Below are 24,710 nucleotides of genomic sequence, written 5' to 3'. Positions count from 1 at the left end.
AAAACACGAACTTGGTTCCTTTGTCCATGTTACATCTCCATGACCACCAGCCCATGGACACTACAAGTATTGAACACTCAAAGTCCTGGTGAGTTATAGTGCACATGGAACACGGGATAAGAGAAGTTAATTCAAAAGAAATGTCGACCCATCCTGGTAATTTTTCATTCCTGTCACGAAGCCTGGGATCCCTTGTGATTATCTAAACCACACCTAAGTTGCGTTCCCATCGGTCTGAAAATAGAGTTGTACATATTTTCAGTGGAGAGAGAACTCTTTTGTTTTTTGGCAGTGTTTCTGCTACTGTTTATATCTGAACATCCTAATAATACAGCTCATGGTTACACCCAGCCTTCCCAGCCATTGCCTGTATTTACTTCCTCTGCAACTGTCTCAGGAGATCTAGCCAGAGTTACAAGGCTGAACAAAAGGAAGCAAAAACCCCTCCATCCGGACATGGAAGCCAACACTTGAGTCAAAGTCTTTTCAGGGAATCTGAGTGTAACTGAGCAGACAGGCATAGTTGTCTTCAATCCTTAGCCTCCTTATGTCTTTTGTCTGAAGCAGCATGGAAGTGTCTTAAAACAAGTAAACTTTTTAAAGGATGTGTATTTCTCTGGAAAATGACACTGGAGTTAAAGACAAACTACTCCTTCTGCGCTTTCACTAATGAGCTCAGGTGGCCTGCCCAAACATCAAGGATGGGGAGGGGGTCATCCTCCTCTGTGAACATTTTTATTCAATGCACGCAAAACATGGTTGCAAATCTTTTAACCATTCATCTGATACTCTGAATTACTAGTGACAAAGTAAGTTCTCAATAAATCATCCCTAACATGAAAAATCATGTTATTATTAGTTGGCAATGTTTTTCCAGGTACCCAAAGTAATAAAACTAGTAAAACAGAAATGGTCCCTGGACTAAAATCAGTTTAAGTCAGCAGTTAATCCTAGATTCCGACTCCCCTCTTTCTGCTATGCTAGTTTTGCAGTAAGTTCCTGACACTTGGTAACCTCTTGTGTTAGGAGTGGTCTCTTACTCAATGCGCTCATGAGTTAGCTACTGAACCGCGTCAGACAAAGGGTCCTATCATTCACCAACTTGTGAGCTCAACACTAGCTTTTTGAAGGATGCTGAGGAAAATGGGCATGTTGATACCAAAGGGCCTCTGCCAACAATTAAAATTCTTCCTTATCCCATTCTGTGCACATGATTCATAGTTACCAACCACTTATCAATCATAAGAGCCAGAAGGCATATATGCACTGGGGGAGACGGGTAACCAATATGGTGAGGAAGAGAAGTGTGTATGCATGTACTGGGCTGGGGGATGACAGCATGGGTGACCAAAGGATACTATCAACCTACACCTTATTATTTAGAAAAAAATTCAGAAAGGAGGCAAGATTTCAGAGGATGCTGGGGGCTGATGATGGGAAGCAAGAGCTGATCTGAGGATAAAGACCAGTGTGCCCAGCCTTAGGGAAATCCTAAGAGATGGCTTTGATGCAGAAAAGCTACCATGAAACTAACTGTACAGAACTGACAAAGGGAACAGATCAGAATGCGGAATAAGCCCAAGAAAGTATGGGTATATAAAAGAGGATCAGAATCTTCAAGTTAATCTACAGTGAATTATTCAGATGCCAATGGGAGGGACTGGAGTTGTAAATGTGTGATACCAAAGGGATAGGCTCACAATCTAAATTTTGTGATGACTGTCATAATTCATCTCTCTGTTCTTACCCCAATCTCATCAGTATATTAAGTATAGTTTGCATAACATGAACAGATATTAAAAGATTAACTCATTCAATTAACAAAACTTACTGAGCATTTAGTACGAATGAGGGACACTGTTTAGATATAGTGAGTAGATGAAAAAATGACAAACTCCTTACTATAAAATAAAGCAATCTTCCACAGAAAAGGAGTGAGAAAATATACATGATCACTTGAGAACTGAAGTGGCATATACACCCAATATAATTATTTTTTTTAGAAAAACACTGATTAAAGACACAAATTCAAAATGGAAGATAATTGGAGACCACTTCTGAATGATTAAAAATCATTCCAAAAATTGTGTGGCAAAATGAATTTAGATGAGATCATGCACCTGTCCAAAGTGTTGTAGAACGAATTCCCGCACCGGGAAAAAAAGTGCTTGCGGTAACTTCTAAGACTTCTTCCGATAGAAAAAGTTTAAGATTTTTAAAAATACATATATATATATAAATAAAAGTTGATATACATATTCATGTAATAAGAGGAATTGGCCGACTCAAAGAGGAGACCTAGGGTAGCAAGAAAAAACATGAACTTTGAAAACAATCAGATCTGGGGTTGCATCCTATTACCTACTATGTGTGAGCTGTGAGAACTTTGGAAAATTACTGACTATCCGAATCTGTTTTTCCATATGTAAAATGAGACAAATACTAGGAATGATGTAAAAATTAAATGCCTGTATCTCATACCCATCCACTTACTACCACTTCAGACCACAAAGCCATTTCATCATGCCTGGACCACCATAATGGCAGCCTAAGTGACTCCCACATGCCGGAATGATCTTCTAAAAAAATAGAGAAGTAACATATCTAAGCAAAGCAAACTCCTCACCATGGCTGTCAAGGCCCAGCCCTTCCAGGGCCTGCTTATGACTCCACCCCGCTTGCTCAGTATTTTCTCATCACAATGGCCCTGCCCATTCTTCCCTACCTCAGGGCCTCTGTATCTGCCGTTCCTTCTTTCTGGAACGCCTTCCCTCGGTATAGCTCCAGCATCTCTTTATCCTCTGGAGAACAGTTTTTTAAATGTCAGCACCTCAGAAAGATCTTCTCTCTGAAATACGATTCCCATTATTCCCACAGAGCACACTGGTTATTTCTATCAAATCACTAACAGTAATCTGTACTTTTTGTTTCTCTATTTACTTGCCTGTCTTTAAGCAATACGAGGACTTTAAAGACCCGTGTGCCCCTTGGACCTAGCATGTCTGACATCGAACAGGTCGTTAACATAGTTTTCATGTAGAGCTCTCAGTGATGTCACCTTCTCTGTCTCCAAAGCAAAGAATCAGCACCAAACTCACCCATCTCATTTCAAACTGGAAATAGCATATTTTAAGGACTCTTGGTGTTTACTTATTTGTAATAAATGCCTACTTTCTGAGAAGTGAAGTTTCCTCTACTGAAAATCTTTCATTACGTAAGGGCCGTATGGTGCAAAAAAATAATACAAACACAGGTACATCTAAAAAAAAAACCTAATTATGTCCTTTATTAGCTGTGGCCTTGTGGAAAAAAAATCACACCACTCAAGTCCCTTACGTTCCTCACCCTGGCTCAGGAGAATCCTCAATCTCTTCATATGAAGGGGCGGGGGAACCGTTGCTGCCCGACCAGTCAGTCTCAAACGAAATAACATACATAAAAGTGTTTTGTTAAAACTGCAAAACAGCATCTACGAGGCCAATAAGGCTGTGCTAATTCAGACCCATTCCTGAGGGCTTTCATGCCCCATGAGAGTGAAGAGTACTGAACATTTTAGCACTATTTTAAATGTACCATACTCCTTGTGATACTCAGATTGAGATTTTCTATCCTCCCTCCCCTCTCTTCCTTCTTTCTTTTTTCCCCCAGACAGGTAAAATCATAAAGAGTCAAGCATATAAAGGTTCTAAAAACTAGGCTCTCCTAAACATGAGGACAAAAATTTTAAAACATGACTGTGATTTCACAGCGGAAATCACATTTCAGAGAAACTAAAATGAATAATATCTCGGATCAAGTTCAAAATGCCAAGTTGCCCACTGCTCTCAGCCTCGGCCTGGCATATCAAACCACCACCTGACAGCGATCATGGAGGGACAGACAGCACTCCCTCCACAGTCACAACTCCTGCACCTAGCCCCTCGTCTGGCATGGTAGTGTCATTTCACTGACTTCTGTGTCTAGCCTTCTGAGCCGTTTCTTGGCCTCAACGGACCAATGAAAAGAATTAAGGAGTCTCAAGTAATACACTGAATTGATAAATCAGTACAAGAGCTCCACTATTTCCCTGACCAGGGCGATACATTACTACTTTGCCTGGACTCCCCCGGCTCCACACCTTCACAAGTTCAGGTACTGAGGTTCTCTTGGCAACTGTGAAGCACTTGCTTGGCTTCCAATTTCCCCTGCCTTTGCCAGAAAACTGCTAAACTTCCAAAAAGTGCTCCGTGAGTCGTCCAACATTCCCAGACTCCCATCTTATGGCTGGAGGAGTCCTTACTAATTTTAGATTCAAGGATGCCTTCTGTGAGCAATCAGCCATCCAGAGTCTCCGCCCCCATCCTGCTTAGACACTCAGCATCACTAATGGGAGAAAACAAACAAATACAGCTATTAACATTCAAAGGCTAGACCTGAACAGCAGTCAAACCAAGCCAAAGGGGCCACTTTGCCACTTTAATAAATAGATGGACTGGAGATCCTTCCAAAGGAAGTAAGTACTGTCTATCTTTCCCCTCAGAGCTGTGAGGAGAGACAGCAGAAACAACAGATAGAAAAGACTCAGGCAAAAGACAAAGAGACAGAGGCAGAAGGAAAGAGACTGACAGAGAAAGATACCCCTCCAGATGGGGGCCTGGGGTGGGGATGACAGGGACAGAGGGACACAGACATCTGAGGAAAGGGCAACTCTGAAGGTGAATTTCTCCATCTGTGATTTTCAAGAGTATGAGGTTCTCCTGAGCATAAGAATCCATTTTAAAGCAAGTCAAATGACACTGAAACAGTAAGTGGCTCAATGCTGATTCTGAAGTCCCCACTGTTTCTGTTCAGATATTCTGCTAAGAACCTTAAAATCACCAACCCAACCCAGCACTCCCCACTGTTCACAAACACACACTTCTCAGACGTTCTCCCAATACAGGGGGGCCAGGGAATCCAGCTACTGGATTCAGAGACAGAAGAGCCTGAGAGCTTTGGAGTGGATGGAGTGTGGCCCCTTACCTTCAGCAACACCACGTCCACAGTCCTGTCCACCTTGGAGATGTCACATAGGCTGTAGCGCCTCTTGTGCCGTTCATACATTTTGTCCAAATGCAGAAGAGAGGAAGTAAGATGCAGGAGACGTACCCACTGTCAACCTGGGGGACCACCGTGCTCCCGCCAAGTCCAGAGCTCCAAATTTCTTACCGTGAGCTGGAGGGGATTTACGACTTCCAGACTCCTCTGTGTAGAAAACCCTCAAAGGGTCAAAAAATGAATTAAAGAAAACCAAGCAGGATCCCAATTCCTTGAACAGACTGAGAACTTCCTGGCAACTTCAGAGCACTGGGATGATGAATTTACAATTTACAATTCACAATATGAACAATAAATGCTTCCAGATGCTATACTTTAGGCAGATCTTGACCGAAAGAGAAGCACACACCATTTCCATCACTGGCGATAATTCCAGTGGAAAAATTAAGAATTAACCGGCTACACATAACGGCTGACGCACGTGGTGGAATAGCCCAAAGCAGGCAATAAAAATCCAGTATGTACTTCGTCAGGAAAAGAGAAAGAGAGAAGGGAAGACAACTCTAATTTGAAGGGATGATAGGAAAAAATTCTCTCATTAAATCCTCTTCTTGCTTATAAAACAAAAACAAAGACAAGGAAAATCAATTTTTCCTTTACAGGAAAAAAAAAAAAAAAAGTTGAAGCTCTGAGATTCTGTTCAAAGTAAAGAGTCTGTAGTCAGCCTCTTGCTCGCCAGGCGGTAGGGCTTGGTTCTGATTTCAGTTGAAAATATCTAATGACAGCAGAGCGAAAGGAGGGGGGAAAAAAAAAAAAAGACCACTCCTCCCTTCTTGCTCCCTCCCTTCTTGGGCGCTGGCCCTTCCCTACCCCAGACCCCTCACCCCTTTTCCCTCCCTCTCAGGAACGTCACTACTTGCCCTTTCAGCTCTGCACCAGCAGCCTCGGAAGCTTGAAAACCTAATGGCAGTGGTGGGAACATGATTCATCCACAGACGAAGAAGAGAAAAACAAGGCTTCCTTTTCCAACCCGTTTCCTCCTCCTCCCCTTTCTCCTCCTCACACTGTTCCCTATGAAAAAGGCTCTGTCAGGCATTTCCAGATGCACCCCAAGCGCTTTGATGTCGGGGGAGGTATGGTAATAGAGGGAGGGGGTGTCATCCTAAACACCACAGGCAAGTTCAACACAATTATCTGTTCCACGAAATCGGGGAAATTGAAACTACACAAGGCAGACACTGCATCTCCCTGCCAAACGCAAGTCAGTGATTTAATATGAGAAAAATGCTAGCCAATATTTCAGGGCTATGTTTCCAGGATCCAGAAGGAGTTACAGAAGTGACTGACAAGGCTTTGAAAGCCACCACTCACATTAACTGAGCCCGGAGTGTGGCTCCACCACTCCATGTACCCGCTCTCTTACTATTCAAGAGCCCTCCAGCCCCACCCTAGCCAAGATTCTCAGGGGCAGACCTGTTCCAGAATTCATTTTCTTACCTGGGTCACAAATGATCTGGGAGGGAAAGGAGAAGGAACTGAGGGGGACAAAAAGGGAAGAGTGGAGAAAGGAAAACTCCAAAGATGTTCTCCTTCTAGGAGCATTAGGCAGCTGGCATTTTCCTCAAGTGGTCAGAGGAGTCCTTGGCTAGAGTGTGAATGAGGGGACTCAAACATCACAAGTAGAAGGAAAAAAGAGATTTAATACTTAAATTCCTGTCAATATCACAAACAGAGCTGGTGATGAGGCTTTCCAGGAGCTATGAAAGGGGTAGAGAAGGTCTGATGAGTCACCATTTCCTCTGGTCAGGCATTCAAGTAGCTAACCAGCTCAAGGAGAGCAAGGCAGCGAGTCCTGCTAGTACGCATCTCCCCCTCTACCTAACACACCACATCTCTCCCTCTACCTAACACACCGCAGCCGCTGAGCCCAATCCCACACTGTTGCATCCACCGCAGGGAGGTAGACAGCCCCTCCCCTTCCCCACACGTCCCCACTGAGCCTAGTTCTGTGATGCTACCAACGTGGACAGTGAACCAGATGTTGCTTTTCATTAGAGTGAGGATGGGAAACAGTAGAAACAGATGATTAGAGAGAGATTAGAAAGCTGTAAATAAAATTCTAGCTCAGGCTTACCAAAAGGGTGGGAACCTGCACAGGGATTTACAACTACTCTGAAACTATGTGGTCTAGGGCACAAATCGAAAGGCCCTTTAGGCTTTAGTGTAGGGGAAAATGGATAGTTTATTATCTTTTCTGTATGAACTTTCACCAAGCAATAATTTAGAACTCTCCTTCCTCCCCATATAAACACAAAGCTGCCACCCCTCTGTCCTCAATATGGTTTATTCCTCACTGCCCCTCCCTTCTGTTTTAATTAGAATCAAATGTTTCCTGCCTCCAAGGTTCCCAGGCATCTCCCTAAGGATCATAGATGCTTTAATCACCACAGAGCCTTTCTATTCCCAACCTCATGTAACTCCTGACTTAAATAATCTATACTGATTTAACAGATATTTTGTGCCTTGCAGCAAAGGCAAACAAAAGAAACAAAGAACAAGGTCTCTGTCCTCAAGAAGTTTATATAATTAGAAACCTCTTTCAAAGTTATACAATTGTCTGAAATGGCTGAGATTACTGTTTTGAGACAAATAGATTAATTTTTGTATTTCTGATGATCTGCTCGCTGTGTGCTACAGGCTGGAAATCGAGACTTCCTACTTTCTCTGTACACATAAACATATTAAAAGGATTTGGAATTGTCCTTGAGTATTTTGTTCCTTCTTGGAGAACAAATTCTCTGGGTAGGGAACACATACTCGGGTGGGGGGGGGTGCAGAGGGTGGGGGTGGAGGAGAGTCTGTTTTGCTTTCCCCTCTGGATTTGTTCAAGCACTCTCCACAGAAGACTTGAGTCTGTAGTCCTGTGCTTTTGCTGCTGATGTGACAATTCCAAGTTTTTATCAAAAACATCTGGAACCACTGAACAGTTACTCTGTTAGGATTTTGAAACACAGAAACCAATCATTTTACATCCAAACCATAGAGCTGATACCTATGAATTTTCATTTTGAGAATATTCTCCTTTTCTTTAATTTTGGGAACTTGTAGTAAAACATGTTTATTATTCACAACCTCTTACAATAGTAATTATTCACAAGATTAATTATATCTCCCTTCTTTCTGTGTCCTCCATCCCACCCTCCAGCCACAACAAGGAGCCCTACGTTCTTCAATAGAAGCTTCAAGTGCATAAAGTCTGTTCATACCACAGACCCAACATATATTCTTAAAGATTCCAGAAAATGAAGTAGAAAAATATTTTATGCATTTGAAGTTAACTAGAGCATTTCTGTTCATGAATTAAATTTTCCCTTGATATTTAATTCTGAAGGTCTAACCCTTACCCAAATTATTTCAGCATTCTTATGGGTCAACTCTACTTGGCTCCTTTTGTTTCAGTTAAGGCAGAACCCTATTTAAAGTCTCACAGCAAAGTTTCTGAATTAGGACACCACTTAGTGGGTATATGAAAGATCCAAACAGAACACAAAGGCCAGCAAGCACTGGGGCGGGGAGGGGGGTGTCTACTGCTACTAAAACATTTGTCCTGTACCCCAAAGTGAACATAAAGTAGTAGCATGTCACTGGCTAAAAGACCCACCAATGATCAGTTTCATCTCCGCAAGGAGCACAAGGTGAAAATCAAAGGTTCTTTCCATTCCTAGGTGTGCCACTATCTCACTGAGCATCCTGGGATAATTAGTTTGACTCTTGGACCTGGGCTTCCAGAACTGGAAAATGAGAAGGGCTGGACACTAGATCGTATCTGAAGTTCCTTCTTGATCAGATACGGTCAGTCTGAGACTAACAAATCTTTATCACTTGCCATATAGCTCATAGGATGTGGGTAGATGCAGAGGAAAAAGAAAAAGGGATTGAGAAATTCTCTCAAAACCTGTTGTAGAAAACATGTAGTATACTCTTGCTTAATTATATTTTCCACCTCCACTTTTCATGTGAAAAGGAAGGAAACGTCTACCACAGTCAACAATTTTCATTAACCTATGACTTCATTAACTTAAAAAATAGTGAGGTCATCCAGAGCTACACATTTGTTAGTGGCAAAGTTTACTAAAATATAGATAAAACACTGTATTATTTTTATTATTATAGCCTCCGCGTGAGCAACTGCAGTCTGCTTAAAATAACAGTCTGCTCCAAATAAGATGTTTGAGTAATTGAGAGAAGATGGGAATTATTTACAACAGCTGCATTGTTTCCAGCGAGCATTTCCTTTTTCATTTCAATTTAGGTGTTTAAGCACTACTGGTCCAGGAGAGGGAGGCCTAAGGCCCCCACTCCCCTGGCTTTTCTTCCACTCCCAGATTTGTAGGTTTCAAGAAGGTTAAAAGAATAAAGGAGAAGGGGAAGGCCTAAAGGGCAAGCAACCAGTCAACCAGCAATTCTCCTCAAACTACCATCCCGTGGCAGCAGGCAGCTCCTCTGCCTTAACCCTTTCTTGACTTCTTCAAGAAGAAACCTTAACACAATTTAGCTGGTAGCAGCAGGTTGTTTGACAACAATGACAATAGCAAAAAGTAATTAAGATGGAAGTAAGACAAGACAAAGCTTTAAAAATGTCTCTTCACCAACCTGTGCTCCTCACAGGAAATAGGTCTCGTGGAACAAGCACACAAATGTTAAATTTTACTAAAATTACCAACAACTTGGTGAAATAAAAGGCAGGAGGAGGGGAGAAAGGGAGACAGCCGAATCAGAATCCATCTGGAAAAGTGGTGATAGGATAGTTTAAACTCTAGGACAAGTCTTCTGGGGCAAGATTTATTAATAACAACAACATTCACTGAGTGCTTCCTGTATGCCATGTGCTTCCACATGTACAATTTCAGTTATTCCTCATAAAAAGCTATAGGGTGAAACATCACTGTCTACAGATGCAGAAAAGTCGCACTCAGAGTTTAAGTCAGTTGTATCAGGTCACACAGCTAATAAAACGAGTCTGCATTAAACTCGGTTCTGTAAATCTTTCTTTCCATATGCATCTTATTTTGCGGTGAGTAATCCCCTAAACTGAAAGAAATGAAACTATCATGGAGAAAATGTTAAGTTAAAATTTGAGGAAAGAAAACTTAGAATTTGTTATTCATATCATTGGCATTCTTACATTTGATTTTATACAAATGCCAAAGGATAGAAAAAGATTTTATTTTTGCAATAAAAATGACAAATGGTTCCTAATTTTAGAAAGTACAGGTAGAAAGTGTGTCATTACATTAAACGGACTCAACTTCTTTGCCAACATTTTAATACTTGATATTTAATTTTTTTAATAGCTTCTCACTATTGGTAATGTGTTATAATAATCAGAATGAACACAGCCAGCATAGAGACTAAAAGATTTCTGGATACTGACAACTGTTCTCTGGGTCTCCTTTAGAATGAATGGGTATAGTGTTCCTAGTTCTCCTCTTGGGAACAAACATTAGTTACTTCTTATGGCAGCATTTCAAATATCTGAAGATACTTATTACGACTCGCTACCCTCCTCAAAGCTTCTCTTCTGGATCATGGTTCCCACAACTGTTCCTCATGCCACAGGGTACCCGACTGAGGGCTCTCTAGTTAGTCGGTGTCCTTCTTGTGATGCGAACACCAAAACAAAACCCTCTGGTGTTGAGTACACTGGGATGTTTAAGATCCAACTGGCTTTCTTAACACGAATACCACACCATTAGAAGTATATAAGCTTGTGGTGAAGTAAGTCACTTCTCATATCTTTTCTTAGTTGGATGTGTCAAAACAGGTCTCCTCCATACTATAATCTTGTGATTTTATTGTAAAACTCACTTTACATCTTTCCTTGTTTAAAGTGTACTAGATAATCTGTAAACATTTAATTTTTTTAGGTTGAATTTTCAGTTTCCCAAGGAATGTGGCTTTAAAATACATTAGTATTTTAAAAACCTAGACTGCTAAGGATGCTAAAAAGGGCAAATTTACTATCAGTAACAATTTAAACAACCAAGAAGTTTTACATGGAAAATCCATAATACTGTTGTGATTGTAAACTACAACTTCTCATGTGTCACTGTCCTGAATCTTCAACAAGCTTTTCAGTAAATGAAATTCGTTCAATCATTAGACAAATATTCACTGAACACCTATTTTTGGCACTGAGAATATAACAGAGAACCAGACAGACATTAAATAGTTACAATAATGTGTGTGAGAAGTGCCAGAATAGAGGAATCACAGGGTACCACAAGAACATCTCCCTTTAGATGTAACATAAACGTCTGTGTCTGGAGCTCGGGAGAACAGCTGGGGCTGGGCACACCAATTTGGAAACCAACACACAGATGTGACATCGAGGAAACAGAAAGAAAGAATGGTAAACAGTGCCAAATGTTGTGAAAAAGTCAAGCCAATGAGAGATCTGGGTTTTGCTATGTAAATGTTTCATGGACCTTGCTTGGTGAGGGCAAGTTCTGGTGTAGTAGTAGAGTGATGAAAGCTGAATTTCAATATTCTACCATTTCACAGGGGAAAATTTAAGTTCTGCCTGTACACTTCATTCGCTTTTTCCAGTTTTCTCTTAAGACATTTTACCCTTCAGACAAAGTGCCTTAGTGAATCATAAAAAAATGGTTGCTACAGGATGGCTAACCTGGAAATAAACACTTTAGTGTGTAAAAAACTTTCTGAGAAGTAAATGAAGCATTAACAGAGAAAACGGACCATTAACACAAAGTGAGTTCTATGCCCGTTCTTTCAATTCTTTCCAAGAGATCCTGCCACAGAGACCAAAAGAGAACACTTGAGTGCACACACTGCACCTTGGCCAGGAATATGAACAGAGGTTTCATAATAGCTAGAGCAGGGAAGGAGGGCGGACAGTGTTTTGGCAAGGAAATGGAAACAGAAGGAACGGCCAACAAGTAAGAAACTCCCTTTCCATATGATCATCTATGGAAATAAGAACAAACCTCATTCTATAAACAAAGGCAATGAGGTCAGGGAAACAACACTGACAATTATGGACGAGAATTTCCTCATGGGAGTCTGTCATCACCAGCATGTCATGCCAACTAGTAGCCAACTAGCTAATATTAGCCAAATTTATTTATCTGTTCAACAATATTTAAATCTCTGCCGAAGTTATGGTGCTCTGTGAGGTGTTATGAGAGATATGAAGATGGATGAGACATTTCTGGGACCTCAAGGAAACACAGCAGGGGCAATGGTATGAAATATAAGACGGCATGGGTAGTACAAATGAAATGTAGGGTTTCAGCAAGGAATAAAGATCTCTGACTAAACTGATTAGGCAGAAAAGTTTCATGAAGGTGGTGGTTTAACATAAAGGAGCAGAAAGAGAGAAAATGGGAGGGAGGAGGCAGGCATCCCCAGTGAAGACTGTGAGAGACGGTGCAGACGTTGATGCGCAACAGGTAGGACAGAGGACGAGCGAGCCGTCTGCTACCTGCATCAGATTCCTGTGAGAGCAGTGCTATGGCCCTGGCCTGCAAAAGCATTCACAGGCTAGATTATGGGAGCACATGATGCCGTGCTAAAAAGTTTAGACTCTATTCAGAGGCAACAGGGAGCCATCGAAGATGTGCCAGCACAGAAGCGGGATGATTTGTGCTGTAATTCAGAAAGGCTGTACAAGTCTCTAGCCTCATCAAGTCTGATCTCCCTTGTCTGGATATCATACTATGCCATGATCCTTATCCAATCTCATTTGCTGTCATTCCTCAAGAAAAGTAAATGGGTGATCTCTCAAGGTTCCACAATTAGGATATGGGGTTCTTCCTACCTCAGTGACCCTGGCTCTTAGGACAATCATGGTTTCTGGAATTCACTACCGTGTCTCTTCCACCTTAACCACAATCTACCCTTCAAATCCCACTTTTCTAGTTAGGCTCTCTGCCTGCTCTAACTCTCCTTCTAACGCTGTACTGTGAATTAAGATGGTCCTTAGACTCTGCCGCACTGGCTTTACGGTGCTCTGTCCTGTGTTCTTCCTTGCTGCTGCTGCTGCTGCATGTTAGTCTTACTCTAAGTAGAATGGTGACTTCCTTAAAGGCAACAGGTACTTTTTTTTTTTTTTTTAAATTTTATAGCTACTTTATTTATTTATTTATTATTTATTTTTGGCTGTGTTGGGTCTTCGGTTCGTGCGAGGCCTTTCTCTAGTTGCGGCAAGCGGGGGCCACTCTTCATCGCGGTGCGGGGACCGCTCTTCATCGCGGTGCGCGGGCCTTTCACTATCGCGGCCCCTCCCGTTGCGGGGCACAGGCTCCAGACGCGCAGGCTCAGTAGTTGTGGCTCACGGGCCCAGCTGCTCCGCGGCATGTGGGATCTTCCCAGACCAGGGCTCGAACCCGCGTCCCCTGCATTAACAGGCAGACTCTCAACCACTGCGCCACCAGGGAAGCCCCAACAGGTACTTTTTAAATCTCTCCCAGAGTGCCAAAAACGGTACTAGACATCCAAAGGCTGGCTGAGTTACCGATTATGCATTCGTTTCTTACCACAATCATAATCCTAAGACTTTTCAAAAGGCTGACCTGATTCAGTTATTAAAGGAGAGAAAAAGTGTTTGTCAGTGTTAACCGTACACAAAAGGTGAGTAGTCTAAAAGAGGTTCTAGATTTAAAGGATAAAAGTCCTGGCCAGACATGAAAACTTGTGTTTAAAATAACCATATCCTTAGGAAAAATTTGAATCTCACATAAAATGAGAATGTGCTACTTTAGTCACCCGACTTATTCTTATTTTTCACTTCACAGCAAAAAGAACAGCTCTACCACAGTCAGTCAGTCAGACAAGCCAAAAAATGACTCAGCTTCCCATGGAAGACATCCCTCATCCCTCCCAGGCAAACACACGCCAGTACAGTCAAGCCTTCCCAAAAAATGAAGAGGTATAACTTGCTCTTTATATCAACTGTCCAAAAGACAAAACAAAGGGAAAAGAGAAAAATCCTTCAAGAAGAAAACCTACTTTTTAACACTACTGTCAAGAGATAAAAATAATAAAGACATATAGTTGTTTTGTTTTTGTTTTTTTTTAATTTTTGACCGCACCATGAGGCATGTGGGATCTTAGCTCCCCAACCAGGGACTGAACCCTCGTCCCGTGCATTGGAAGGCGGAGTCTTAACCACTGGACCTCCAGGGAAGTCCCAAGACATACAGTATTGATAAAAGAAAAATGTTGCTATGAGGAATAAAGGAATGAATACACATAAAGTATTTTGTATAATGCCTGTGGCATGAGTACTATATAAGTATTAGTTGCTATAATATTTTTTATTTTATTATCATCGCTACATCTTTGCCTTATTTTTTAAAGAGGTATTTAAGTCAGTCTACAAGGGAGCATATAAGAAAAAAACAAGTAACTGAAAATTCTGACTTAAGATACAGCTGAAAGAAGAAAACAGCTCTGCTTTGATTCAGACCACCATGTTCTCTCTGAAAATATTTTGTATCATGAGACAGGAAAGCAGACAGAGGGAAAAGTTAGGTTCTCTTTCCTCTGATAAGTGGAGAAGGTAGGTAGCTGCCCCAGAAGCTAAGACTAAAGGAGCTACTATGCATCTGAATGCCGAGCTGTTTTATACAGAAACAGTTCTTTACAATTTAAGGTCAAGATAGGACTGGGAACTCAGATGGAAGAGTTAGCCTTGGGAAAAAAAAGAAAAAAAGCCTCTTTATCTGAAGCAAAGGGAAAGAAGTAAAAGACAGATATTTATAGATATTTTTCCTGGCCAATCCCCAAGTGCCTAATTTGGATGGAACTCAAAGTGTCCCTGAACAGTCCCCACCCAGACGGCCGAAATACCAGTGTCACCATCGGGACAGAAAGCATGTGGCTCTTGGAGGTGACTCTGGGAGGAAAGCCTAGCACCATGCCAGCCTCTCGGGTCTCTCCTCTCACCTCTCCTTGGAAAACTCTTCCACTGCAGTCACACGAGTCAACTTACTGTGCTCAGATTAGCTGTGACATCTGGCTGCCTCCACGTCCTGGACCTTGCCCTCCTGTTCTTCACCACAGAAGCAAAACCAGTCAAGTCTTTAAGACCCCTTCAAATGCCATCACATCCTGATACCTCCACTGAACACCTCAGTCAAAAAAACTGGCCTGTCAGGACTTCCCTGGAGGTCCAGTGGGTAAGACTCCATGCTCCCAATGCAGGGGGCCTGGGTTCAATCCCTGGGTCAGGGAACTAGATCCCACATGCACGCCGCAACTAAGAGTCTGCATGCTGCAACTAAAAGATCACGCATGCCACAACGAAGACCCGGTGCAGCCAAAATAAATAAATAATATTTTTTTAAAAATGTGATTCTGTATTAAAAAAACAAAAAACAAAAAACTGGCCCTGTCCTTCCTCCAACTCTATTAGAACTGCGTTAGCACTCCTATCACACTTAAATCACAGATTATCACAGTTATCTGGGTACCTGTTGAACAAGTCTCTTGGACCGAGACATCTGTTTCTTTGGCTTTCCTATAGGTTCTGGGGCTTATTTAGCATTCAACAAACGGTTCCTATGTGAATGAGTAAATACCCATCTCTTTGTCTGAAGAGGAACTTTCAGGCAAGGTAACCCATTCTCAGGAGTAGATCAAACTGGTGCAGGCAACCTAGATTCAGAAGCTCCTTTATTCATAAATGTATACAACCCCTGGATTTTTGATACAGAGACACGCACTAGAGAAAAGGGATCTACTCTGCTCACCACAAACAAATGGCATTAGTTAGACCTTATCAATAAATGGGACATGTCAGAACTTAATCAGCAAGTAAAAGAACAGAATTCTCTGCCTACCCTGAATTTTTTTTTTTTTTTAAATAAAAATTGCAGTTTGGGTGGGCTCTATAAGATTATCCATGCTGGAGATCTGTCTGACTAAATACATACTAATTTTGGGGTTACTATTTTATTTGTTCATAATTTTTAACCAACTGATATCCCAGTACCTTCCTAAATGTGCCTGTCTCTTTTCAAAATTAATGTGAATGTTTTTAATATAAACCCTGAAGAGAGAAAAAAAACTTCCCCTCGAAACTTAAAAATATACATACTCTGCACACAACAGTCAATTCAGGACCAAGTTTCATGGAAGCATTTTGATAATTTCTCCAAAAATATGTGTGTGCATATGTATGTATGTTTAATGGCTCAGAAGATTGCACAGCACTGACTGGCTGTGCACTATGTCAAGGACAGTGCATCTAACAAACCAGGGAACCCATGGAGATAGTGTAAGTAACTGGTAAGAGCATGAAGTATTATGAGGGTCAACCCCTGAGTCCCCAGCACTGAGCAGGAAGGACACAGAGAAGGCCTTGCTCTGTCCCTGCAACTTGCCATCTATAAGATTATTATTAATACTTCTCTTTTGCTTCCCTGTGAGGATGTGATAATAATAAGTTTTAGTAGTCTTCAAAAGAGCACAGTATTACAGTATTATTTAATATAGCTTACTGTTGCTATCTTTCTTTCATACAAGTAGAGTTTTCCTGGGTCTGAATTCTAATGGCTCTATGCCTCTAAACCTTTTACCGATAAACCCAAAGAAGCTTTGACCTATTCTGTGTCACTACAAAGGCAACTCTCCAAATTCTACATAGAGGTTCAATCCCAAATACTCATATTAATGGGTTATCAATGAGGAACTTCCTTTTCTCCACCTAGTTTTTAGTTGCAACTCCTGCCATATTGATTAAACCATTTTTAAGCTGAACTAACAAAACGTAAAAGCCTCAAATATATTTGCTATGAAAACAGGACATAGAATTTTAAAAGAAACGGAACTACTAAAGGTTATCAGTGCCCTAAGGAGAGAAATTGATAAATGAAGTATACTCTTAGGTAAAGTCCACTGAAGTCGTACCTACAAAAAAACTGTCAATTAACTAGAAATCTGCCTTGCCAAAGTTCTTCCTGTGTTTCTTTTTCTTTCAAGATACCCACCAGGCATCCTACATTGTAAACGCCCATCGTGTGTGAGACACTGTGGCAGGTCCCTGCCCACGAAACATGGCTAAGGCAGCGTCCCTATCAGGAGGTGTGGTACTGCGCAGGCCTCACGGTTCCCAGCACGGTTCCACCACCCAATGCTCCAGAGAGGGTAAAGATGGTGAGAGAAGGGTACGTGGGAGGCCTGAGAGAGTGCGGAGTGCAGCCCAGGACAGCGCTTCTGAGAAGGGTCTTAAAGAATCGAAGAGTAAGTACCCAGGTTGCCTCCAAGGATACATTTCAGGCAGAGAATTCCTCGTGGATAAAGAGGGGTCTGGCGTGGCTGGCAGCTGGACTGTGGAACAGAACAGCAGAGCTGACGGTACCGTCTGAGTAATCTCAGGAGCCAGACTGTGAAGTCCATGCCACACCACAAAGTTTAGCAAGAATCTCTAACATGAGCCAGAGCAGCGGGTCTCAACACGTGGTCTGCAAAACCTTCAGGGGCCCAGAGACCTCTTCAGGGCATCTGTGGGGTTGAAACTATTTTCACAGTAATCCTAAGATGTCATTTGCCCCTTTTACTGTGTCGACATTTGCACTGACAGGCCTTAGCACAAACCAAGGCAGCGGTATCAAAGTGAACCAGCAGTCACCATGTTCTTCGTAGTATAAAAAACAAAAACGGGCTTCCCTGCTGGCGCAGTGGTTGAGAGTCTGCTTGCCAATGCAGGGGACACGGGTTCGAGCCCTGGTCTGGGAAGATCCCACATGCCGCGGAGCAACTGGGACCGTGAGCCACAATTGCTGAGCCTGCGCGTCTAGAGCCTGTGCTCCGCAACAAGAGAGGCCGCGATAATGAGAGGCCCATGCACCGCGATGAAGAGTGGCCCCCACTTGCCGCAACTAGAGAAAGCCCTCGCACAGAAACGAAGACCCAACACAGTCATAAATAAATAAATAAATAAATAAAAAGAGAAATGCTTCTCTCCCCGTCAATGGGCAAAAAAAAAAAAAAAAAAGAAGCTAGGGATGTCACTGATTGATGAGCAGCTTCAAAAAAAAAACAAAAACAAAGAAACATTTTCACACAGAATGTCCTTGATGAAGCTGTAAACGTTATTAATATCATTCAATTTCAAGCTTTAGATACTCATCCTTTTAATACTCTGTGTGACAAATGGGAAGTAGACATAAAATACTTCTGTCATGGAGGTATTACAGCTGTCTTGAGGAAAATCACCTGTGCAATTGTTTTAAGTTGTGAGCCGATGCAGACACTTTTGTCATGGAACAACATTTTTATTTGAAAGAAAGACTGGCAAATGAAGCATGGCTCTTCAGCACTTGCGTATTTTCCTGAAAATGAACAAAGTGAACCTGTTTCTCAAAAGAAGCAACTGGCAGTATTTATTGCTGATGATAAAATTCAGACTTTCAAGGGAAAATGAGAATTTTGAAAACCTGTATCTGCCACTGTGAACTTGCCAATTTACTAATACTTAAAGACATTTCAGATGAGATTGGTGGTGATGCTACCAAATGTGATTTTCTGATTTGTAGAATGAAATGTTCAACATTTGGAAGAGCTGTATTATTCAGTGAATCAGCATTTCCTAAATGACCAATGCATGATGTTAGAAAATCATGCATGGATAAAAAATCCATTCAAAGTACAAGATAGACCAAATGGCTTTTAATGGGCTAGAGTACAGAAAGTTCAGTGATATGATTTCAGATTCCACACTACAGATAACTTTTAAGAACTTACCATTTGTCAATTCTCATCAAAGTATCAAAGAAGAATATCACAATTATCTGAGAAAACTATTAAAATATTCCTCCCTTTTCAAGCATATATCTGTGTTAGGCTGGACTTCCCCTATTGCAACAGTCTGAATGAATAAGGGATATGAGAATCTGTTTTCTACTGAGCCAGAAGTTTGAGTAAAACAATGTCACTCTTCTAATTTTGTTTTTGTTCTGGAAAAGTTATTTTTCATGAAAATATGCTCTTTATGTTAACAAGTAGTGGGTTTACTATTGTTACTGTGAATGAATTACATATTTTTAATGTATCAGTTTTAATTTCTAATATGGTAAATAATTGAAGATATAACTCATATAAACAAAATTTCTTCGGAATGCTCAATAATTTTTAAAGTATAAAGGAATCTTGAGACCAAAAAGTTCAAGAACTGCTGAGTTGTAAGGCAGAAAGAGATTAGTGGTAAGGAAACCAAAGAGTCCAGGTGAGAGACGATGAATATCTAACCCAGAAGTTTGAAGTGATAAGTTAAATTTGACTGAAAAATATTTTTTTGATTTGTGCTAAGAAGAAGGAATCTGGGATGAAAGCTTTCTAGCTTAAGAGACTGTATGCAGTCTCTTTAGCAAGTGGTGCTGGGAAAGGTGGACAGCCACATGTAAATCAATCAAGTTAGAACACATCTTCACACTACACACAAAAATACACTCAAAATGGCTTACCGACTTAAATATAAGACATGACTCCATAAAACTCCTATAAGAGAACACAGGCAAAACATTCTCTGACATAAATCGTATCGATGGTTTCTCAGGTCAGTCTCCCAAGGCAACAGAAATGAAAGCAAAAATAAACAAACTTAGAAGCTTTTGTACAGCAAAGGAAACCATAAACAAAATGAAAAGACAACCTACGGACTGAGAGAAAATATTTGCAAATGATGCGACTGACAAGGGCTTGATTTCCAAAATATACAAACAGCTCATACAACTCAACAACAAAAAACACAAACAACCCAATCAAAAGATGGGCAGAAGACCTAAACAGACATTTCTCCAAAGAAGACATACAGATGACCAACAGGCACACGAAAAGATGCTCAACATCACTAATTATTAGAGAAATGCAAATCAAAACTATAATGAGGTACCATCTTACACTGGTCAGAATGGCTATCATTAATCTACAAATAACAAATGCTGGAGAGGGTGTGGAGAAAAGGGAATCCTCCTACACTGATGGTGGGAATATAAACTGGTGCAGCCACTATGGAAAACAGTATGGAGGCTCCTCAAAAAACTAAAAATAGAGTTGCCACATGATCCAGCAATCCCACTCCTGGGCATGTATACGGACAAAAATGTACTTCGAAAAGATATATGCACCTCTATGTTCATAGCAGCACTATTCACAATAGTCAAGACATAGAAACAATCTAAATGTTCATCAAAAGATGAATAAAAAAGATCACACACACACAATGGAATATTAACTATTCGGCCATAAAAAAGAATGAAATAAATGCCATTCACAGCAACATGGAAGGACCTAGGGATTATTATACTAAGTGATGTAACTCAGAAAGGGAACAACAAACTTCACATGATATCACTTATATGTGGAATCTAAAATACGACAAATGAACTCATCTGTGAAACAGAAATAGACTCACAGACACAGAGAACAGACTTCTGGTTGCTGGGGTGGTGGGGAGGGGTGGTCTGGGAGGTTGGGGTTACATAGCAGATACGAGCTATTACACATAGAAGAGATAAACAACAAGGTCCCACTGTACAGCACAGGGAACTGTATTCAATACCCTGGGATAAACCACAATGGAAAAGAAAACGGAAAAGAATTGTATATATACGTATAACTGAATCACTTTGCTGTACAGCAGAAATTAACACAACATTGTAAATCAACTACACTTCAATAAAATAAATTTTTTAAAAAAGAAAGAAAAATAGAGAGAGACCGCATGAAAGCCAATGCCTTCAGTTTCATATATGTGAAGCGAGGCCCAAACAATTTCCTAATATTCTGAATGAAGCTGATGAATTAAGAGTAACTACAGCAGGAATGAAAAGCAGAGATGGTTTTCTGAAGAGCAAATAAAATTCTTTAGGAAAAGACTGTTTCCATGGTCTATGTGTGAATGAATTTAGCTGAAAGGCACTTTCTCATAGACCACATGGCCGACTGTGTCTCATTCCATTTTTGAAAGACTGAGGCAAATGACCAAGAGGTAAACTGATGTGAGTAACTCTTTCATCCAAGTTTCTGGACTGCTAGTAGGATTAGTGCCCACTGATGGACATCTTTATTACACAACAGTCAAATGATAGCCATAATGATACTCTTGAGCCATCAAGAAGAGGATAAATTTTGTTCAGTATTTAAGAAGCCAGTCAAATACATAGGTATTTTAGAAATATACTACAGCAAAGACTTCCAAAGGGAAGCACCAGCACTTAAGGGTTTACCTCCAGCTATCTGAAAACTCTGCAATTTCAAAAAGATTCACTTGTCAAAGCCTCCACAGAGTGGAAATGTTTCAGTCTAATTATACAGTGGCTCTTCACTCCTGGGGCAGGTAATATGAGGAACCACAAGGCACAATTCTAAGGAATGGAAGTTAAAAACACGGTCGAAGACTTGATATATTTTTCTCTCCCTGCCAGAGCTGAGTTCTCTCTGCTGCTCCCTGTGGTCATTAGAGCATACATGCATTTGGGGGATGCGGGGCGGGGGGCGGGGGGGAGTTATATCCCTTTAAAAGGCCATCCTGTTAAAATGTTTAAAAATGTAAAATCAATGACAAGCATTTGTCAAGCGTCTTACTACTATTTCTTTATTAAAAAGAAGTTCCTAAAGAAACATTTGTTTTGTGAAAACAAGTGCCAATATTTAAAGTCCTGTCTATTACACTAAAGATGGCCCAGCGGTGCCTCTGCTTAGCAACAGCTGTTGAAATTTCCTGAGTAACTGTGTACATCTAAAAGTTAGAACCTTGCTTTTAAAAATATTTTGACAATTCCCACTTTCTACTTATTTAGATTTGTGCAATTATCTCCCTCCATTAGACTAAGTTAATTGGTTACGTGATAAAATCCTTTTCAGAAGAGAAATCGGCCAGCTCTACTTCTTTTTTTAATATCTCATTTTATAATCTCATCTTCCCCAGTCTATGCTGGGGTGATAAATTATAAGAACTTATACGAACAACTGCTAGAAGAATTAGACAACCTAGGTCTTTTCACAGCTGTTGCCGTTCCAGGCCTTTAGAGCTTGGTCAGTTGTGGATGCTGTAAAGAGGCTTATGATTTGTTACCCTTCTGCTTTCTCAACCCCCACATTAAAGCTCTCCTTCATCCTCCCCTTCCTTTCTGCTACCTCCCTCCTTCCTGCTCCATGTTCCCACTAACCAGCCTTACGGAGGAAGGATCAAGGCAACTTTTCACATCAGTCGCTTTCAGGGCACCTTCATGTTTGTCCACTAATAAATGGCTGGGGGCGTCCCTGGTGGCGCAGTGGTTGAGAATCTGCCTGCCAATGCAGGGGACACGGGTTCGAGCCCTGGTCTGGGAAGATCCCACATGCCGCGGAGCAACTAGGCCCGTGAGCCACAATTGCTGAGCCTGCGCATCTGGAGCCTGTGCTCCGCAACAAGAGAGGCCGCGATAGTGCGAGGCCCGCGCACCGCGATGAAGAGTGGCCCCCACTTGCCGCAACTAGCGAAAGCCCTCGCACAGAAGCGAAGACCCAACACAGCCATAAATAAATAAATAAAATAAAAATTAAAAAAAAATAAAAATAAAAATAAATGGCTGGAATTAGGTAACCCATGGGGACTCTAAGTCTAAAAAAAAAAAAAAAATAACAAGATTGAGTCAAAACAATCACAACACAAGCATCACTTTCTGGAACTGGAATGAAAAGACTGGCTCCCAATTTTAAGGCCAGCAAGGCTGTCAACAGGGGAAAATCCCCTGGGTGAGACATTTCAGAACTCCACTTAATGCCTGATGTTATAATGCCACCAAAAGTAAACAGAAGGGACACTGGTATATATAAGCCTAAACAAGAGATGATTCTTGAAAGGGCATGCATTATCTTGTTTTTACTTAAACGAAGAGCCATGCCAAGAGATAGACATGTGGCAATAAAGGTCCCCATGGGGAATAAAACAAAGATGAGAAAACTAAGCATTATTAGGCACTGATGAGCCTTCCACCCCCAGTCCTCACCAGCTCCAGGGACAGCTGACAGTAGCTCCCAGTATGACACCAAAACCAAAGTGAGTAGGTAGAGATACATGGTCACTATGACACTGAGCAGCAGATGTCAATCATCTGTATTCAGCATTGCCAGCATTTCTTAAGAACCTCCACTGAAAAAAAAAAAAAAAAAAAAAAGAACCTCCACTGGCTTTATCGAGCCTGGGGGGCTATGCAGGTGGAGTGCGCCAATGACAAACTCTCTCTCAAAGCCTACAGGACACAGTCTTTCGACTTATAAAGCAAACCTCAGAGTACTGTCCACATTATGTGCCAGTCTTGAAACAGCATTTCTGCTCACAGCTTGCAAGGCAGGTTCAGCTGCAATAGCAAATGTACTAAAGTCCCACGTCAAGAAAGCCAGGATTTAAATCCTCTTCCTGAGTCAAGGAGGAAAGAACAGTCTCAGGTAAGGAGAAAAACAATTCAATGAGCTTGATGTGAAGCAGACACAGCATTAATGAGGGAGGAGGGCCAGAGCTCTATTTTCTTCCTCTAGATCATCCCATTAGGGAAACCTAATGACTCCTAGGAAGGAACACAGCCTATTGCGTTGTGTACAATGGTGATAGAGACAGGAACTGTTCCATGGCAAAACAATCACAACACAAACATCACTTACTGGAACTGGAATGAAAAGACTGGCTCCCTATTTTAAGGCCAGCAAGGCTGTCAACAGGGGAAAATCCCCTGGGTGAGACATTTCAGAACTCCACTTAATGCCTGATGTTATAATGCCACCAAAAGTGAACAGAAGGGACACTGGTATATATAGGCCTAAACAAGAGATGATTCCTTCCCTAAGTTCCCATGACTCAGATGCCAACTAGTGGTTCATTCCTTTATCTCTCCTAACAGAGCTTCTTGAGGGATGGGATGTTTCTTACTCATTTAACCCGTCAGGCACCCTCAGTTTCTATTATAATGTTCAACACACAAAACAGTAGGTGTCTGCAAATTAAAGGCTTGATTTAGTTTTGGAAATGTACAACAGTAAGTCAGTCCTGTAGGAAGGGAATACATTCTAACAGTATCATTTACCACTGGAATCTTTTGTTATAAACGTTTTAAAAGTAAGGAACTCATGCATGGATATATATGTGCTCTCTCCACGCTTCCCCTGCTGACAAGTCAGTCTGTGGCTTCCCATAATCCCTGGCCTCACAGGGGTGGAATGAGAGAAAAATCTCCTGAGTCTCTCAGAATGGATGTCCTGTTGCCCACAAAGTGGAGGTCACACACTGCACGGGTTCTGGGGCTTCTTGTCATGCATCCCCCTCCAGACTGGTCCAGGCCCTGGTCCAATCTCAAGAGGCCTGTAGCTGAGGCAAGCTAATCGATGATGTCAGAAACACAAGAGCCCACAAGCACAATTCCGTAAGTTATTATTTTCATAGAAACAGAAAGATGAAGGGCACTGGAAAGGAGATCCTCCCTTTCTGCTTTTCCCAGGGATGCTGGGTTATCTTCCCTCGTGGAGGACACGGCAAGCACAAGGCTCTTCCCTGTCTCACGCCATTCGTCTACCGTGGCACGGGCAGGAAGCATCATTAAACCCACCTGTAGTCCTGACCGACTCACACGGGCTCGTTTGGAACCAAAGACCTCCCTGCCCTGGTAAGTAACAATTTGCATTAAATTACAGGG

The 24,710-nt window shown here is 41.4% G+C and overlaps 1 protein-coding gene and 1 long non-coding RNA gene across 14 annotated transcripts in view; one reads left to right on the top strand and one right to left on the bottom strand.

Annotated features, from left to right (window-relative positions):
- The window catches only part of AKAP13 (A-kinase anchoring protein 13), a 343,304-nt gene that overhangs the window by 113,607 nt on the left and 204,987 nt on the right, over positions 1-24,710 (bottom strand). The window contains exon 1 of one of the 13 annotated variants that reach the window (XM_082388887.1): positions 5,002-5,232. The exons of the other annotated variants lie outside the window; for them this stretch is intronic. Coding sequence (XP_082245013.1) covers positions 5,002-5,082 — 81 coding nt within the window. The 5' untranslated portion in view covers positions 5,083-5,232. Of the gene's footprint in view, positions 1-5,001; positions 5,233-24,710 lie in introns of those variants that run through there. 13 annotated transcript variants of the gene reach the window in all.
- Positions 6,148-17,996, top strand: LOC309627210. The gene is made up of 2 exons (XR_014243596.1): positions 6,148-13,132; positions 13,487-17,996. It is a non-coding gene; the product is annotated as an uncharacterized lncRNA (long non-coding RNA).

This window comes from Balaenoptera borealis (assembly GCF_965194805.1).
Source record: "Balaenoptera borealis genome assembly, chromosome: 3".
NCBI classification, from domain to species: Eukaryota; Metazoa; Chordata; class Mammalia; order Artiodactyla; family Balaenopteridae; genus Balaenoptera; species Balaenoptera borealis.
This window is presented reverse-complemented; position numbering and strand designations above follow the sequence as displayed.